General features: G+C 53.8%; 1 protein-coding gene across 7 annotated transcripts in view; it reads right to left on the reverse strand.

The window, feature by feature from the left end:
• The window catches only part of IFT140 (intraflagellar transport 140), a 58,233-nt gene that overhangs the window by 28,474 nt on the left and 10,604 nt on the right, over nt 1–19,155 (reverse strand). For 6 of the 7 annotated variants that reach the window (XM_002697913.6, XM_015460243.3, XM_015460242.3 and 3 more), the window contains exons 5-18: nt 18,439–18,560; nt 18,194–18,336; nt 16,498–16,673; nt 15,627–15,718; nt 14,966–15,072; nt 14,278–14,423; nt 12,087–12,290; nt 11,879–11,951; nt 11,150–11,241; nt 4,386–4,513; nt 2,781–2,898; nt 1,888–2,018; nt 1,368–1,518; nt 547–678 (exon numbers count right to left, since the gene is read on the reverse strand). In XM_002697913.6, coding sequence (XP_002697959.3) covers nt 547–678; nt 1,368–1,518; nt 1,888–2,018; nt 2,781–2,898; nt 4,386–4,513; nt 11,150–11,241; nt 11,879–11,951; nt 12,087–12,290; nt 14,278–14,423; nt 14,966–15,072; nt 15,627–15,718; nt 16,498–16,673; nt 18,194–18,336; nt 18,439–18,560 — 1,815 coding nt within the window. The remainder of the gene's footprint in view (nt 1–546; nt 679–1,367; nt 1,519–1,887; nt 2,019–2,780; nt 2,899–4,385; nt 4,514–11,149; nt 11,242–11,878; nt 11,952–12,086; nt 12,291–14,277; nt 14,424–14,965; nt 15,073–15,626; nt 15,719–16,497; nt 16,674–18,193; nt 18,337–18,438; nt 18,561–19,155) is intronic. The other variant, XM_015460244.3, reaches the window with a different exon arrangement.

Below are 19,155 nucleotides of genomic sequence, written 5' to 3' on the forward strand. Positions count from 1 at the left end.
GCCTGTGAGGCTCCTCTGTGCATGGAATTCTCCAGGCAAGAATACTGGAGTGGGTTGCCATTTCCTTCTGTAGGGGATCTTCCCCACCCAGGATTGAACCCTGGTCTCCCGCACTGCAGTGAGATTGTTTACTGGCTGAGCTTCCCTGGTGGCTCAGCTGGTAAACAATCCGCCTGCAATGCAGGAGACCTGGGTTCAATCCTGGGTGGGGAAGATCTCCTGGAAAAGGGAATGGCTACCCAGTATTCTGGCCTAGAGAAAAGTCAGACACAACTGAGCAAATATAGGAATAGAAACTTCTAAAAAAGCAGCTAGACTTTTTTAAAAAAAGACAGAAAGGTGGAAGGGCCCAGTGCTTTTGGGGGAGCCAGGAGGGAGACCCTTCAGTGGAGCTGCTGCCCACCTGCCCGCCCTCGACCGTCCCCACACAGACGGCAACCTTGGATCCCGGGATCTCAGGGGACAGCTCAGGGCACACGCTTTGTGTAATGGGAGCCCCCGGGGAGGAGAAGGGCCCGAGGATATGGCCGCGCCCGCAGGGCCCACCTTTCTCGTGAAGTAGTAGTGGGGCACCTGGATCCCCAGGAGCGTCTGGAAGGCAGGGGGACGGGGGAAGCTGTCCTGCAACAGGAAGCCGTGCTCTTCTGAGACGAAGAAGGACAGGACCACCACGTCTGCCTGCGGAGGGACGTGTCCTGTCTCAGTTCGATAGCAACTTTCCTGGTTCTTGTCTCACCCTACTTGTCCGACATTGCCAGGAAGTTTACATAAAACACAGAGAATGTAGAGCAGCCGACAGGCTGGCTCTCACATAACCCCACTCTCCCTGCCGAGGACCCTATGCACAACCCCTGTAGAACAAGGTAGGTCACGCATGCAAGAGGGTCAAGAGGGCTTTGTATGGGATCATTGGGTGTCCTGTAAAATAGGACACTGGAAAGCGGTGGAGTCTGGGCCCAATGAGGGGATGGGGCTCGGAGTCACTGGCGTTGGAGTGTTGGGGAGGAAGACCCTGCAGAGAGGGGAGCAGGGTGGTGAAAGGGGAGGGCAGTGACCGAGGCTGGGGGCCCACTGATTGGGGAATGACTGAGGGGACCTTCGTAACCGGACCCACAGGACGCGCCCAGATCAAGGGAGACTCTGATTCCCAAGAGAAAATGGCACGTGACAGAGGGTGGGGCCAGCTCTCGATGGCGACCCAGAGGGGAGAGGTGTCCACTGACGTCCTGGGGGTGGAGACTGGCTCCCCGGAACCCGTTCCCTACGACTTCCCCAGGGACCACATTGGAAGACAGAGCCTGCCCTGCCTGCTGTCCAAACACACAGGTGACCGCGCGAGGGGCGAGGGGCAAGGGGCCCGCACTGGCCTCGGCCAGCGCGTTCCTGTCCGCGGGCTGTGGTGGGGCGCCGGGCACCTCGCGCACGGCTTCGCACACGAACAGCCGGGGCTCGCTCTGATCCCAGAAGTGGCTGACGGGCACGAGGTCTGTCAGCCTCTCATCCTCCAGGGCCTGGCTCCTGAAAAAGAAAGAGAACCGCATGCGCGGTACACCAAGGCCCTGAAGAAAGACCGGCAGGGACGCTGATGGCCCTCTGTACCCCGAGACCTGGGGCTGCCCATGGGCACTCGCGTTGCAGCCCTTTTGGAAGCTCAAGTTCCTGGCCCATGACTCCAGAACCTCAGAACCGAGGAGTCAGATTAGACTCAAATCCCTGCGACGGCCCAGGGGAGCGGGCTTCTGTTTCACCTCTGGTCCCCATTGCTCATGATCACTGAGCTCTTCCAAGTATGAAGAAAACTTAGCAACAAACTGGCTCAAAGCCAACAAGTAACTGAGCATTTTCAACATCTTTTTTCAACAAAGTCCTCCCAAACCACAGGCTTACTTCTTTGTCTCCTGCCCATTAATGGACAATGTCTCTCTCTGATCTATCTGTCCTGTCTTGAGGTCGAGGATGGTCACTGTGTCCATATCCACGTCGTAGAAGCAGATTTTTGAATCGGGGCTATTGTCAGCCTAGGAAGAGAGAGCCGGAGCTCAGTGTGCCTGCCCACTGATGTTCCACACGTTTGGGAGAGGTGCCAAGGTCCAGACCGTGTAATTCCAATGTCAGCCTATGTTCATCCCACTGAAACGGCTGTGGGTTTACTCTTTTCTAGTTTCAGCCGATCCCCCATAGTGGCTGGGCCCACTGCTGCCCTCCAGCCCTGCTTCTCTCCTCCCAGCTCTCACCAGGGTTGTAAAAATTTACTTGAGTCTGCTCATCCACAGGGGTGGCGTCGAGTCCCCCATTTAACACATCAGTTTGTGTTTACAGTACCCAGCAAAGTGTGTGGTACACACGGCCGCGAACAACCCACTCGAGTGAATGAGGGAATGAGAGTGAATGAATCAGTGAGTCAGTGAATGAGTTAGTGAGTGAAGGGATGAGCGTGTGAATGAGTGAATGACAGAGAAGCACATGAACAGACACTGATGGCGGGAAGGCACCAGCCCCTCTAGAACCAACGCCCCTGCCACCTGGCTCCTTCACACCCACTCTCAAACCAAGAGGCTCCAGGTCCTCCCACACCAGTCACCCCTGCTGCCCAGAGACCTTAGTCTGATGATGCAAAGAGGCAGAAGAGAAGAGGTGAGGGTCTCTGCAAGAACCACTGCTTCTGATGACACAGGGAGTGAAGTGAAGGAAGGTAGGGAGGTGGAGGGAGCCCAGGGGGTGGAGGGGGCGCCAGGGCTGCAGGGGGGCGGGCAGGTGGGGCAGCGCACGTAGGGACCCACCTTGCTGAGGAGGAGACTGATCTTGCTGCCGCTGGCACTGCATCTGAGTGAGGTCAGGCCCCCCACGCCTGGGACCAGCTCGGCCAGGCTCTTGCAGCCGCAGTGCACCTTGGCCTCTCTGCAGGGAGGGAGGTGGTCTCAGTGGCCCCGCTGGGACGGCAGGCGAGCCCTTCCCCTTGGGCCTGGAACCTGGGACCAGCGGCTCTCACTTCAGGAACGGCAGACTCAGGAAATGGGCTGAGCTCAGGAGACAGGGCGAGTTTTCCACATTTTTTGGTGGAGATATAATCGACACACACATTATCTGAGTTTCAGAAGCACAGTGTAACAGTCTGCTATTTGTGTGGCTGAGGTTTTAAAGTTCTGTTTTTGTGAACAGGCAGGAGCACTATCTCGTTCCCATCACAGACAGAAGCAGCTGATTACAGATGCCACGCCGTCCCCACAGCACGGCCGTGGGCTCTGCTGCCCACGCTTCGTTACAGTCACGTGCTTTTCCACTGTGTGGACAAACTCAAATTTATTACACTAGTCCTGTTTAGCTGTGTCAAGCTTGATGCCTCCAGAAACAAAACTGGCTTGTAGAGGTAGCTCACCATGACTTTCTTTACTTTATTCACATTTCCTTACTTTCCCCCTAGTGTTCTCTTTCTGCCCGGGACCCCCATCCAGGCCTCACGTGGCATCTAATCATCTCGTCTCCCTGGGTCCCTCTGGGCTGGGACAGGGCCTCGGGCTCCAGGCTCATCTCGTGTATTTCCTGCCTAGGCCCAGAATCCATTCCAGCATCAGTCTCCTAGGAGCCCACTCCCTTTCCTGCAGGAGGACTTGGACCCAGATCTGGGCATGGGGTGTGCTTATGGTTCCTGGGGTGTCGCTGCTCCCAGACCTCAGTGGCGGACAGACCAGGCCGTGTGCACTGCCCGGTACCTGCACACATACCTGCCTCCACCTGCATCGACACGAAGCTTCACCTGGCTCCAGACTCAGGTCTCCACCTTGGATGCATTCGCTCAGGGGTCACTCAGCCTCCTCCCTTGATGACTTGGAAACCACCCCTCAGGTGAGAAGCCGGCTCCCTGCCAGTCCTCATCCTGACACTCAGCTGCTCACGACCAGCCTAGACGCCTCCCCGTGCCAGTGGGAACTGACTTTATCAGCAGAGTGCATGCTGCGTGCGGGCCCTCAGCCATTAGTCTCAGGGCCCCGCTCAGGCCCAGGGTAACCCGGGCAGCTCCTGGCGCAGAGGGAGGCAGTTCCACACACTCATGAATGGGGGTTGTCCTGCCTTGTCTGCCTTTCATCCTGGGCCCCCCCTGAACTGAAAGGTTGTTTTAATTTGCAGATACTAACGCTCACTGTGAGCTGTAAAGGTCTGTGGATTTCGGCAAGCATGCTGTGTCACGTGTCTACCACACAGTGACGCTGCTCCCCACTTCGTGTAGAGATTAAGACTTTAAACCAAGGCATCAGGCATTTCCAACAGGAAAGTGCACATTAATGTTGAAACGAGAACATAAACAGTCTGCTGCCCCCGTCTGTCTTCTACCCATCGCATCGTCTCCCAATGCATTTAAAATACTTTTATTTGGACAAAAACTGTACCTTCGGGAAAGATCAAAGCTTTTAAAGTGAGCCAAGTCCGTCCCTACAACCAGGAAAGTTCCACAGATGTCCAAGAAGCATGGGTTCCCCTCTGACTCGGAGAACGGCAGGAGCTGCTTCACGGTCCCCTAAGGAAAAAGGAGGGGACAGGGACCTCAGGGGGGCTTCAGTCACAGGCCCCACCCCTTGCTGGAGTCTCACCCCACGTGGGAGGACAGGCCCATTCATCGGGGAATCCCTGGTGCTTCCGGTCATGGGGGAGGTACAGAGAAGCCAGGTCAACAAGCAGGTACACACGTGACTCAGCCTGAGCATGCGCAGACAGGTGACGGAAGGGATGCTAAAAGAAAACTATCTAGGCGGCAGCATGTGGAATTCCATCCGTTTGGGTTGACGCAGGAGATGCTGCCCACGAGGTCTTATGTTAATGCCCCAGTGAAGCTGACTGTGTGGCTAGTGGTCACCTCTGGGGAGGCCATGAGTGGAAGGTGTGGTGATCACGTCCCAGGTATGTCCATCTGCAAAAACTCATGAGCCGCCCACACCACATGCCTACTTTCCCGTGTGTCCATCATATGCTGGTAAATGCCTGAGAACAGGTCTTGTCTGGGGGCAAGTTGAAGTGAGCCTGGGGGGAAGGAGCCAGCCATTGGAGAGCTGCACTGGCCTTCCAGAAGGAGGAGGAGCCGGGTGGCAGGAAGGAAGGCGGGCCCTGAGGCGGGCAGTGAGCAGACACCACACTGGGCATCAGTGCAGGCCAAGGGAAGAGTCACATTTTGTTCCACATGAAGCTGGAAGACTCTGGAGGGTTCTGAGCCACAGGTGACTTAAAATCATTTATGTTTTAAAATGTTGTTCTTACAACACATCCCACTATTGTTATTTTGGAAAGAGTGACCAGAGTCAGGCCTGGGCAGAGCTTACACTTTTGGGTGTCTTATGCATGGATTGACCCCTCTCCTTGGAGCTGAGATGGGTCCCCAGCTCAATTTGAAACAGGAGGGAAGGGGGCAGGGCACAACTTATGAAAGAGTGACATAACCCAAGGACACAACATAAACCAATTAGAATCAAATGGGTCCAGGGTGGCAGACTCCACTTCCCTGTGGCTCAGATGCTGAAGAATCTGCCTCTAATTCGGGAGACCTGGGTTCGATCCATGGGTCAGGAAGATCCCCTGGAGAAGGGAATGGCAACCCACTCCAGTATTCTTGCCTGGAGAACTCCATGGACAGAGGAGCCTGCAGCCTATAGTCCATAATGTTGCAAAGAGTCAGACATGACTGAGCGATTAACACTTTCACTGTCACTTTCAAAGAGGCAGACAAGTCAGCTTCCCCTAGACTTTGATCCTCAATCAGCAAGCTAAATGACCACCTAAAGGCACTATGACAGTTCCAAGACACCAAAAGTCAAAAGACCCAAAGGTGGGTGGTGGCCCAATTGCTGGAAATCTCCACCCCTTCCCCCAAATAGCTGGAAAAATCCTCCCACTCATTAGCTTATGAATTCAGTTCAGTTCAGTCGCTCAGTCGTGTCCAACTCTTTGCGACCCCATGAATCACAGCACGCCAGGCCTCCCCGTCCATCACCAGCTCCCGGAGTTCACTCAGACTCATGTCCATCGAGTCGGTGATGCCATCCAGCCATCTCATCCTCTGTCGTCCCCTTCTTCTCCTGCCCCCAATCCCTCCCAGCATCAGAGTCTTTTCCAACGAGGCAACTCTTCGCATGAGGTGGCCAAAGTACTGGAGTTTCAGCTTTAGCATCATTCCTTCCAAAGAAATCCCAGGGCTGATCTCCTTCAGAATGGACTGGTTGGATCTCCTTGCAGTCCAAGGGACTCTCAAGAGTCTTCTCCAACACCACAGTTCAAAAGCATCAATTCTTCGGCACTCAGCCTTCTTCACAGTCCAACTCTCACATCCATACATGACCACTGGAAAAACCACAGCCTTGACTAGACGGACCTTTGTTGGCAAAGTAACGTCTCTGCTTTTCAATATGCTGTCTAGGTTGGTCATAACTTTCCTTCCAAGGAGTAAGCACCTTTTAATTTCATGCCTGCAATCAACATCTGCACTGATTTTGGAGCCCCAAAAAATAAAGTCTGACACTGTTTCCACTGTTTCCCCATCTATTTCCCATGAAGTGATGGGACCGGATGCCATGATCTTCGTTTTCTGAATGTTGACCTTTAAGCCAACTTTTTCAGTCTCCACTTTCGCTTTCATCAAGAGGCTTTTTAGTTCCTCTTCACTTTCTGCCATAAGGGTGGTGTCATCTGCATATCTGAGGTTATTGGTATTTCTCCCGGCAATCTTGATTCCAGCTTGTGTTTCTTCCAGTCCAGCGTTTCTCATGATGTACTCTGCATAGAAGTTAAATAAGCAGGGTGACAATATACAGCCTTGACGTACTCTTTTGCCTATTTGGAACCAGTCTGTTGTTCCATGTCCAGTTCTAACTGTTGCTTCCTGACCTGCATACAGATTTCTCAAGAGGCAGATCAGGTGGTCTGGTATTTCCATCTCTTTCAGAATTTTCCAGTTTACTGTGATCCACACAGTCAAAGGCTTTGACATAGTCAATAAAACAGAAATAGATGTTTTTCTGGAACTCTCTTGCTTTTTCCATGATCCAGCGGATGTTGGCAATTTGATCTCTGCTTCCTCTGCCTTTTCTAAAACCAGCTTGAACATCAGGAAGTTCACGGTTCACGTATTGCTGAAGCCTGGCTTGGAGAATTTTGAGCATTACTTTACTAGCATGTGAGATGAGTGCAATTGTGTGGTAGTTTGAGCATTCTTTGGCATTGCCTTTCTTTGGGATTGGAATGAAAACTGACCCTTTCCAGTCCTGTGGCCACTGCTGAGTTGTCCAAATTTGCTGGCATATTGAGTGCAGCACTTTCACAGCATCATCTTTCAGGATTTGAAAGAGCTCAACTGGAATTCCATCACCTCCACTAGCTTTGTTCGTAGTGATGTTTTTTAAGGCCCACTTGACTTCACATTCCAGGATGTCTGGCTCTAGGTCAGTGATCACACCATCGTGATTATCTGGGTCATGAAGCTCTTTTTTGTACAGTTCTTCTGTGTATTCTTGCCACCTCTTCTTAATATCTTCTGCTTCTGTTAGGTCCATACCATTTCTGTCCTTTATCAAGCCCATCTTTGCATGAAATGTTCCCTTGGTATCTCTAATTTTCTTGAAGAGATCTCTAGTCTTTCCCATTCTGTTGTTTTCCTCTATTTCTTTGCATTGATCACTGAGGAAGGCTTTCTTATCTCTTCTTGCTATTCTTTGGAATTCTGTATTCAGATGCTTATATCTTTCCTTTTCTCCTTTGCTTTTGGCTTCTCTTCTTTTCACAGCTATTTGTAAGGTCTTCCCAGACAGCCATTTTGCTTTTTTGCATTTCTTTTCCATGGGGATGGTATGATCTCTGTTCATTTCCAAGGCAAACCATTCAATATCACAGTAATCCAAGTCTATGCCCCAACCAGTAATGCTGAAGAAGCTGAAGTCGAATGGTTCTATGAAGACCTACGAGACCTTTTAGAACTAACACCCCAAAAAGATGTCCTTTACATTATAGGGGACTGGAATGCCAAAGTAGGAAGTCAAGAAACACCTGGAGTAACAGGCAAATTTGGCCTTGGAATACAGGCCTTGGCATGAAGCAGGGCAAAGACTAATAGAGTTCTGCCAAGAAAATGCACTGGTCATAGCAAACACCTTCTTCCAACAACACAAGAGAAGACTACACATGGACATCACCAGATGGTCAACACCGAAATCAGATTGATTATATTCTTTGCAGCCAAAGATGGAGAAGCTCTATACAGTCAACAAAAACAAGACCAGGAGCTGACTGTGGCTCAGATCATGAACTCCTTATTACCAAATTCAGACTTAAATTGAAGAAAGTAGGGAAAACCACTAGACCATTCAGGTATGACCTAAATCAAATCCCTTATGATTATACAGTGGAAGTGAGAAACAGATTTAAGGGCCTAGATCTGATAGACAGAGTGCCTGATGAGCTATGGAATGAGGTTCGTGACATTGTACAGCTTATGAATTACCCAGCCCATAAAAGCTAACCACACCATATTTCAAGGCCTCTGCACTTGTCCTCCATGATGGTCCACACTGCTTGTAGAGTGTGTTTCTCTCTGAATAAACCCACTTCTTACCTATTATTTTGTCTCTCACTGAATTTCTTCTGCAATGAGATATCATGAACCTGAGCTTTATCAGATCCTGAAACTAGGTCTGTGACCTCAGTGGGAAGACTGTGGGTTTTGGCCGGTTTGAGTCCCAGCACGTGGGTTCAAGTCCCAGTCTGAGGTAAATGGTTTCACATTCAACCAATGCCCAGTGAGTTTCTGCTTGGCTTGGCACTGGGCTCGGAGCAGAGTGGCCAGGGGTGGGGTTTCCCACAGAACTTAGTGGGCTCTGCATACCAGGAACAGAGACTCAGAGAGTCTTCATTTATTACAATATTACTTCTGTTTCATATATATATATATATATATATATATATATATTTTTTTTTTTTTTTTTTGGCCATGAGGCAAGTGGGAGCTTAGCTCCTTGACCAGGGTTCAAATCATACCCCCTGCATTGGAAGGCCACGTTTTAACCACTGGACCAACAGGGAAGTCCCTGACATATATTCCTTTCAATAAAAATTTTAAAAGGTTAAACTCTTGTCTATGGTCAGATGCTCCTAAGTTACTGCCATGATTTCTAGCTTGACTTTCACCCCTTCCCAGCATGCTGTTCTCTTTTCCCAGCAGGCCTTTTGTCCCTTCCCAGAATGCCTTTCACCACTTTCCCAGCATGCATTTCACCCCTACCGGCAACCTTTCACCCTTTTCCCAGTAAACTTTTCACCCCTTCCCTGAAGGCCTTTCTGTTTCCTCCCAGTATGACTTTTGCTGCTTTCCCAGCAGGCCTTTTTATTCTTTCCTCATAGGCCTTTCATAATATGCCTTTGGTTCTCTCCTGACACGCCTTTCATTCTCTCCCAGTATGCCTTACGCCCCTTTCCCAGCATGCTTTTCACTCCTTTTCCAGTATGCCTTTTGTTGCCTTCCCAGTGGACTTCTCATTCTCTTCCTGTATGTCTTTCACTCCTTTCCCAATATGCCTTTCATTCTCTCCCAGTATGCCTCTCACTCACCTTCCTAGCATGCCTTTCGCCCCTACCAGCAACATTTCGCCTTTTTCCCAGTGTGCCTTTCGTTTTCTGCCAGCATGCCTTTCACCCCTTCTCAGCAGGCCTTTCCTTCTCTCCTGCATGCCTCCACCTTCTGGCTCTGGAGTTCATCCCTCTAATAACCCAGCTGCTCCCTCATCTGTTGTTGGCAGGGCTCCTCCCTACCTCAGCTTTATGTCCACACCTGATGCCCCTTCACCACTATCAGCGGTCTGCAAGCCCCATCCCTCCGCCTCCCCACCTCCCCTCTGACCTGAACCTGGCCAGGCATCTCTTGAGGCCCAGATCCCTCCCTGCAGTTCCCCCAGGAGGCTCATGGGACTGCGGCCACCTTCCCCACCTGTCAGGTCTCTATTCTAACGTGTCCCCCTGCAATACTCTCCAACCCCCTCCATACTTTACTGTGCTCCTTACCGTCTGACCCTTCTGCTAGAGGCTAGAACTGCAGGGAAGCTCCTTCAGGAGTTACTGAATAGAGAAGGGGAGGTATAAGTCTGTGAGGTATAAGCACAGGACAGACCTTAGGAAAGAACTCAGAGCTGGACACAGTGGTCACACACCGAGAGCCAAACCAGCAGCACAGCAAGTGTCCTCAAATGTGATGCAGAACACTGCTGAACGTGCGGGGTGAATGGTCTCCCCTGAAAGATACACCCACTTGGATGTAAACATGACCTTATTTGGAAAAAGGGTCTTTGAAGATATAACTAAGGCTCTCAAATAGAGATAACTCTAGATTAGGGTGGACCCTAAATCCAGGGACAAGCGTCCTTCTCAGACACAGGGAGAAGGCCATGTAAAGATGGAGGCAGAAACCTGGCTACAGGCTACGGAACGCAAGGAATGCTGGCAATGCCAGCAGCTGGAGGAGGCATGGGACAAACTCTCCCCGAGAGCCTTAGAAGGAGCAGCCTTGCCCACACCTAGATTTTGGACTTCTAGCCTCTTGAACGGTGCTGAGGAAAATAAATATCTATTGTTTTAAGCCATTCAGTTTGTGGTCATTGGTTATGGCCAGTCAGGAAACTAATACTCCGTGTCAGCCCCAGGGATAAAGCAAGTGTGCACAGGATGCGGGCAGGCAGGGGCTCCCCTACTGCACCCCCTGCAGAAGACAGAATGGTGCTAGAGGCTGTGGGTCCTGGAGGTACGCGTGGCTCCCACCCTCAGACACATGCAGGAAAAGGTCTAAAGCTGTGGCCAAAACTGACGGCCCCTCAGTCCTCTAGGTGCACATTAAACAGCACACCTTCCTCCCATTTCATAATGCACTCTAGAACCAGCCAGGCAGTCCTTTTCGCTGCAAAGGGCCACTGCCTTACCTCCTGATTTCTGAAGTCACAAGAGCTGTCGATGGGAACAGCTATGTGAGAATCCATTAGATTCACAATCCAACCAGACACCCAGTGAGGGGATCTGATAAGGCTGGGTGAAGTCAATAAGCAGGCTCTGGCTTGATTTAGAGGTGGCGTTTTAAACTCTGCTCTAGTTGTCTTTAACGTCACAGGCCACTCACCGTAGAACAGTCATTTACCTGCCAGGTTCGAACTTGGACTCTGTTTGGCTCCACCGTATAAACGTTTTCTTCATGCATGGCTAACACTGGAGACTCACACAGGAAGGACCCTGAAATGACAGACAGAGGTCATGACACCAGCAGCTAGTCTTGTCAGAGCTCCTTAGAGTTTCGGAAGCATTCTCACACTAAAACTAGAACTCTTTATAGAGTGATTGATGAGAAAGACTGGAATCTAGCACAAAACATCTTCTACAACTAAAGTCATAATGAAGAGCCTCAGGCTATAAAGATGGGGAGAAAAGGCAGAGCTGTAGTATCAAGAATGTTCTCACGTGTGTTCCCTACTGCTCCTTGGCCCCACAACAGCCTTGTGAAAGGTGTGTTTTCTTCATCTTGGTAAGTGAGGCTCCAAGATACAGGGACTGCCCAGGGCCACGGCTGCCAGTGACGGCCTGATGGGGCACCCAGTGCCAGGCACCCACCCTCACCACTCACTGATGCCCTCACCTCCTCCCTCTGGTGAGCAGCTGGTGCTTCCCATAGCGCAGCCTCTGTGACAGCACCACTGTCAAAGCTGCAGCTCATCATACATAGGACTCTGGAGGCCACGAGCTCTAGCCCGGGCACGAGAACGGGTGTGGGGTCTCCCGGTTGCCCAGGACCTGCCCCCTCCCGGCCCCTCAGGAACTAGCACCCCCACCTGCATCAGACACAAGACCCTCCGGGGGCTGAAAAGACTCCCACCTGCACTGCGTAACGTGGCTCCAGACGGCTCAAAGATCACCACCTGTTTTCCATTCCAGACGGCAACAGCATCCTATGAAGAGCCACGGAAGGGAAAAAGCAACCAGTCATCCAGGCCTCACTGTCCCCAGTGACCCTAACAACTGGCCAGGGCTTCTGTCTACATCAGTGACCCTGCCCCCCGCCCACAGATCACCCTGGCAGTGACCTTGGTGGCAAACACTCCGCTGACGTGCATGTCTGTGCGCAGGCTGTGGGTCACCCCCGTGGACAGGAAGGACACGCTGAGGAGGCTTGGGGAGACCTGCACGGCGGCCACCTGCTGGTGGAAGTGGGATGACATGGCCTGTTCATGGAGGATGAGCACGGAGCTGATGCTGTTCACGGCCAGGAGGCTCTTCCTGGAGCCCCACTTGGTTTCCACGAGGAGAGACACCACCGAGGTATGAACAGAAAGGAGACGTGCAGTCAGGGCAACGTCACAGGTATGAAGATTCATAAACAGCCTCCAAGCACTGCTTCTTCTCATTATTTAAAGTGAAGTGAAAGTTGCTCAGTCGTGTCCGACTCTTTGCGACCCCATGGCATTCTCTAGGCCAGAATACTGGAGTGGGTAGCCTTTCCCTTCTCCAGCAGATATTCCCAACCCAGGAATCGAAACAGGGTCTCCTGCATTGCAGGCGGGTTCTTTACCAACTGAGCTATCAGGGACGCCCTCTTGTTTAAAAACATGACTTTAAAAATTTATAAGTGTAAAATGTGTAATTTGCAGAAAAGCTTAAAAATACTGGATCTCAACACCCAGAGTTGAGATCCAGCATGTAAACTTATGTGCTGGTTCTAGTTTGTGTCTGTTCTGACTGGCTGAGCATCTTCTAGAGCTTAGTTTACCGATGCAAACTTAGGGGCATCTGTGTTTTATAAACGGAAAGAGAGTTTACACCCTATCAGTGAACTACCTGGCTTCCCAGGTAGCTCAGTGGTAAAGAATCTGCCTGCCAAAGCAGGAGATGCAGGAGACACAGGTTCAATCCCTGGGTTGAGAAGATCCCCTGGAGTAGGAAATGGCAAGCCACTCCAGTATTATTGCCTGGAGAACCCCCATGGACAGAGGAGCCTGGTGGGCTACAATCCATGGGTTGCAAAGAGTCAGATATGACTGAGTGGCTAACAGTGGAGGATCTAAAAGAAATTCCTAGAATTGCTCTAAAGTGAAAGTGAAGTCGCTCAGTCATGTCCGACTCTTTGTGACCCCATGGGCTGTAGCCTACCAGGCTCCTCCGTCCATGGGATTTTCCAGCCAAGAATACTGGGGTGGGTTGCCATTTCCTCCTCCAAAATTGCTCTAAGACATCCCTAAACTATTTACCATATAAGTTTCATTTCTTGATTAGATTATTTAAACTTCATCTTAAAAAGTTCAGGGAGTTCCCTGGGGGTCCAGTGGGCAGGACACTACCCTCCCCTAGTCAGGGAGCTAAGATGTTGTGTGCTGCACGCCCATATCACACAGAGCAGAGCTGACAGGCCAGGCCCAGGATGGCAGGCGAGGAGCCCTGAGGACACAGCAGGCGTAACTGGTGAAAACTGTGAGAACACAACTGCCCATTTTTCTCGGAATCGGGCACAAAGTTAAATGGAGAAAGAAGGACTGAAGAAAATCTACTGAGTTTAGAGAGAAGAGCAGAGTCTGCGGCAGGTGAGCCTGGCGGGCAGGTTTGGCCAAAAGGCCCAGGGAGGGATGGCCGCCAGCGTCTCTCACCGCTCAGCTCCGCACACAGGCCAGCTCCAGGTGGGTGTGCGGGGAGGCTCTGCCTTTGGGGTGGAGCCTGACCACACAGACCAGGCCTTCGCCCTAGCTTGCTTCTCACGGGGAGGCAGTCCCAGACAGAGGCTCTGGTGCCCAAAGCCGCTCTCCCCACAGGCAGGCTCTGGAGCAGCAAGCTCCCAACACAAGCAGCTCTATCTAAAACAGAGCATGGGCAAGACAGCAGTGCCCGGAGAGCGGCGGAGGTATGGAGCATCGGGAGGTGGCTGGGGCAGGCGCTCCCCGAGGCCCAGCCGTGAGGACTCGGCACTTTCACTGCCAGGGCCGGGCTTCAGCCCCTGGTCGGGGAGATAAGATCTCACAAGCCGAGGGGCACGGCCAAAAAAACATAAGTGAGAAAACAAAACAGAGGATGGTAGAGACAAAAGGACAGGTAAATCGGTAAAATAGATAAATATAGACTACCGCAGACCCACGACCGCTTATATAATTTCTGACCCAACAGGCCTTTATATTTTATTGTTGCTATTTTTTAATCTTAAGTTGAACAACTGACAAAAATAGGCTCAGAGCCAATTACTGCCTCCACCTGTGCAAAAAGCGAGGGCCCCCAGCACCCCACGGGCTGTACCTTTATCTGCATGATGTTTCCTTCCAGCTCAGTGGGGGCCTGAAGGGTCCACTTGTCTTTGCCCTCCGCCCCGCGGCCGTTCGGGAGGCCCGGCGCTTTTCTCCACATGGCTACTCGCCCCTTGTCGGTACCTGCTGCCAGGAGACCTACAGGTAAAAAGAGAGCTCACCTTAGCTGAGCCGGAAAGGGATAAAGTGGCAGCGGGCGCCCTCTGACCACCCTCTCAGACGTATCAGCCCGCCCAGTAACTCTGCAGCCACTTACCCAGCTGATCCCCTTTGTAGGAGCTCACTGCCGTAGCGATAGTATGTGTACGCGTGCGTGAGGCGCGTGTGTGTGCGTGTGAGGAGCCACACAGGACTTGGCACTTAGTGGGCACAGAGGTGCTGCTCCCATGCATCTCCTATTCCACTGTGTGTGCGCGCATGGGTGCACACGTGTGTGTACACATACACACATCCATGCACATATATATTAATATACACACACATATAATGTTCCTCACGCTGACTCTCTACCGAGGGTTCAGGAGGAACAGACACCCATTCCCGCAGCCGGATGGTCATATTCCTGACCATCTCCTGGGCCACCATACGGGACAAACACAGCGCCCGCCTCTCTCTTGCTCTGGGCTGACCATCCTCGAGTGGCTGGTTCCGAGAACAGCCCCTGACGCCAGAAGTCTCACCTTTAACTTTACAGTAAGAAACGCAATTTATATTCTCTCCTTTTTCAAAACCAAACTTCTCCTCTGGACTCAGGACGTAGTTCTCCCCTCGTTCTAAATCCCAGAATCTACAAGGCAAGCAGGAAAGCCCATGAGGGGCCTGCGTTAGTGTGTTTCCCTCAGCTCCAAGGGTCTTGTTCAACTCGCAGATTAAACATTAAATACCAGGAAAAAGACACAGCCCTTCAGACTCTACAAAAAAAAAGTTTCTCATCATCATGTTGTCCGTTAGGCCTTGCTCATGACCAGAGGGAGATGCTGCCAATGCAGAGGGCCCCTGTGGGACACCAGGTCAGGAGGAGAGCACAGGAGCCCCGAGCACCTGAGCCCAGGAGACCCCTGCATCACGTGGACTCAAAGCAATGGCCCAAGAGGCCATGACATGGGTTTCCACGTACACAGGGGGCAGAGTCAGAAAGGCAGGGGACAGCAGGACTCCGTGGGGCGGGCGCTGGGGCTCTGCCTGTCTGTTCGTCCACCTCGGGGCCGGTTACAGACAGTGGTGACAATCGGCCATCATTCGTGTGCTGGCCTCTGTGCACGTTAGGCTCCAGTACGGAGCCGACTCACGAGAGTGCTGGGAACAGATTTCTCCCTCCAACCCCGCAGGGTCGGCTCTCACCTGAGCGCCGCCTCTCCGATGGCGGTCACGAGCAGGCTGCCGTCGATCAGCGCGATGTCTGCCCGGTGGCCCGTCTTCCCGCTCAGCTTCACCTGCACGACAACAGCCACCTGAGAGGAGGGTGCCGCCTGTGTGGAGGCTGTGTCGCTGCTGACGGGCTGGACTCTGCTGGCAGCAACTCCGGGGAGAGTGCCCACGCAAAGGAAGTGCGGGCGGCCCCAGCTTTTCAGGCCAGAGCAGTTAATGGAGCCCCTCATGGGGGAGGCGCCCTCACACCCACGCACAGAACCAGCGAGGGGCCAAGGGGGGATTTGAACCCAGGTCCATGGACTCAGTGACCACATTTCAGCTGCTGTGCAGACACAGGTGCACGAGGGCCCCGAACACACTGACTTTCTGTGTCTACCAGACCACCTCCAGGGAGGTTCGGGGTTCCTGAGAACCTGGAATCTGCGGGTGGAACCGAGAGACCGCAGAAGGGCAGCAAGTGGTCCTCAGGGAGCGGTGCGTGCTGCCTGACCACACCCCAGGCTCCGGGCGTCCTCCTGCGAGCAAGCCCCCAGGTCAGGGGCGAGGCGCCCACAGGGATGGTGGGGCGTTCAGAGTTGCGACCGTCACACGTGTGGACCAGCCGTGGTGGAAACACTGGTGACAAGCCCCAAGGTCTGCACGTGACCAGGCATCCCCACCACACCCCCTGCCTCCCGAGGCTCGGGCGGCCCCTTCCCCTGACATCTCCCCAGCCTGTGACTGCGATGGTCCACAACAAATAGGCACCAGAGCTCTGGTGACCCTGCAACGTGGACCCCTCAACCAAGACGAAGAGAGGGTGAGGCAGGCCAGAGGGCGGCCCTGGGGTGGCCCCACGCACCTTCATCACCTCCTCGGCCGTGCCCTCGGGCGTCACTGTGAACAGGCAGAGCAGCAGGCTGTCCGTCACCGCCACCAGCGCCCCCCTCTGCTCCAGGTAGAACAGTGTCTGGATGGAGCTGTCTGTGGATGCCACCTGGGCCGTCCTGCCTTTCTCGTCCACGTGGTGCACGGTCCCTGTGAAAGAGCCTTGTGTCCATGGAAGCTGGACGCTCCCGCGGCCATTCTACCTGCTTACGGACACTTTCAACATAAGCATCTTCATCACAATCATTTACAAATAGACCATTTTAAAAACCACTGGCAGACTTGCCCAGAGGTCCAGTGGCCAAGTCTCCATGCTCCCAAAGCAGGGGCCCTGGGTTCAATAGCTAGTTAGGGAACTAGATCCCACATGCTGCAACTAAAGACCCAAGGCAATAAAATAAAATAAAATAATTAAAAAACAAAACAACACTGGCCCGTAACCGCTACACCTGCCGTCTCGTGCATTAGTCCAGCCGGACTCCTGCCCCTGCCGTCCCCTCCACCACTGTCCAGCACTCAGTGACCGCCCTCCTGGTGCGCAGCCTCTGTGCTCCGGTCATGTCTGTCCCCAGAGCCTGAACCACGACCTTCCCTGGGGCCTCGACCCAGGTCCTCCATCCCAGGTCCCGGGTATCACAGCCTGCCCCCTCTTCCCCTCCCAGGCCCCTCCCAGTCTGGATCCCTCGCCTTGGCCCCTAGCTGCCTCCCGGTTCTGTTTTCAGGTGAGCTCTCGGGTGGGCTCATTCTGCGGCTCTCAAGAGCCCCTCACCCTCGGGGCCCCCATCTCACTCCCAGAAACAAGCACCTGCTCCGCAGACACGTGCGGTGGGCTGGGTGTGCACTTTCACGTGAGCTCTGCCTGTGGGGAGCAGGAGGCAGGGACTACTGTGTCCCCAGGGCCGTGCCCAGGAGCTGAGGCACAGGGACTGTGGTGCCCGGAGACACAGAGCCTGGCCCGCAGCGCCCAGCACCAGCATTGCCCTCTGCCCTCAGGGCAGCACCCTGGTCCCTCCAGCTGCCCTCCTGCGGCTCCACCCCTCACCCCGACATGCCAGTATCTCTATCTTTAAGATGACCAGCACCCGGCCCCTGCCCGCGGTCACCCGTCACAGTCAAGCTGCCTGGCCATGCGCATCCCAGACCCCATCACCCCGCGCAGCCCCACCTCCTGGACCCCTTTCCTGCAGCGGACGCAACCCATGAATGTCCCAAGAGGATAAGACCCTCATGCTGCGTCTGCCGCTGCCTCCTGCCTCCTGGCGCACCGAGGAGGAGCCATGTTACAGCTGACACCACGGCCTGGCCCCCAGGGCTGCCACCGGGGGCTGTGGCTGGCAGAGCCCATCCAGCACCCCAGTCACGGCCCCAGAGCTGAGTCTGGACGTGGGCATGGAGACCACGTGGGTGCCCCGGCAGTGACTCGTCTGGGCCCGCGAACCGGACAGCTTCCTCCTAAAAAACTTTCCAACACAAATAAAAGCTGTTTGTCTCCACTGGCGCCAAGGGAAGCCACCCTTTGGGCCCAGGATAACCCTGGCATGGGAGGGCCAAGGCATCCGTCCAGGAGGGGCGCACGGCCTGCAGCTTTATACAGACACTCCGTCTGCTCGTTGGTGACCGCCAAATGCCCCGAGATGCTGTGGTGTCCCTGACCCCAGCGCGCGTCTCACCGTCTGTCAGGCTGACAAAGAACGAGAGGCCCTCCTGAGACCCCATCTTCAGGATGCTCCTGAAGCCGCTCTTCTTCCAGTTAAACATGTCCAGGGCCTTCTCGTCCCCGCTCACTGCCGCCCTGGCCAGCTGAACCAGGTCCCTGAAAGCAGACGGGATGGGGAGCTCCTCGTGGCCCCTGGGGTGCAGGCGGGGTGACCACAGACGAGAACCCCACTGCCACCCCCTCCCACGGGGTACTCACTCGCCAGGCGGGGGCAGCAGGAAGATGCAGTGGGTGAGGGGCTGCCCGTACTCGTGCCGCAGTAGCGGCATCCCCTGCACGCGGCCCCGCTGGTCCAGCCTCCAGAGGAGCAGGACGCCAAGCTGTAAACCCAAGGTCACATCCTCAGCGCGCGGAGGTGACACCACGCCCTGGAGCGTGGACTCACTCCCTCTCCAATTTCAAAACTACAGCAGGCACTGTAAAAAATCCAACAATCCACGGGCTCCGCAAGGAGCCAGAACCTTCTTTGTGCCCTCTCCTGCCTTCAGTCCCTAAAGATCACAAGCATCACGTGTTCAGTTTCAAAAAACAAACCTTTGAGGACAGACTCAGATTGAAGGGAAGGTGGCAAAGGCAGTTGGGAGAAGCCCCAGCCCAGCCCCAGTTGCTCCGGTCACCAGGGGACATGCCACTAACTCCAGCTGGGGCTTCACGCCGTCTCCTCAGCGCCTCCTCTGGGACCTCGTCCTCACACACGTGGTGGCTGCACCTCCTCGGGCTCCTGCTTCAGAGGCCTGTCCGGTGTGAGGAGGACCAGCCCGGGGTTCCAGAATGTGCCCCCCGGCGGGATATGTCTGATGCTTTTCTCCTTGTTGACGGAGTGGCAGGTTTGAGAGGGACATCGAAGGGAAAGTGCTGTTGTTGGCATCTCTGATCGGGGTCATGCCCTCGATGTGGCCTCCCTCACTGGGCGCT

Source organism: Bos taurus, chromosome 25 (assembly GCF_002263795.3).
Source record: "Bos taurus isolate L1 Dominette 01449 registration number 42190680 breed Hereford chromosome 25, ARS-UCD2.0, whole genome shotgun sequence".
In the NCBI taxonomy this organism is placed as follows: domain Eukaryota; kingdom Metazoa; phylum Chordata; class Mammalia; order Artiodactyla; family Bovidae; genus Bos; species Bos taurus.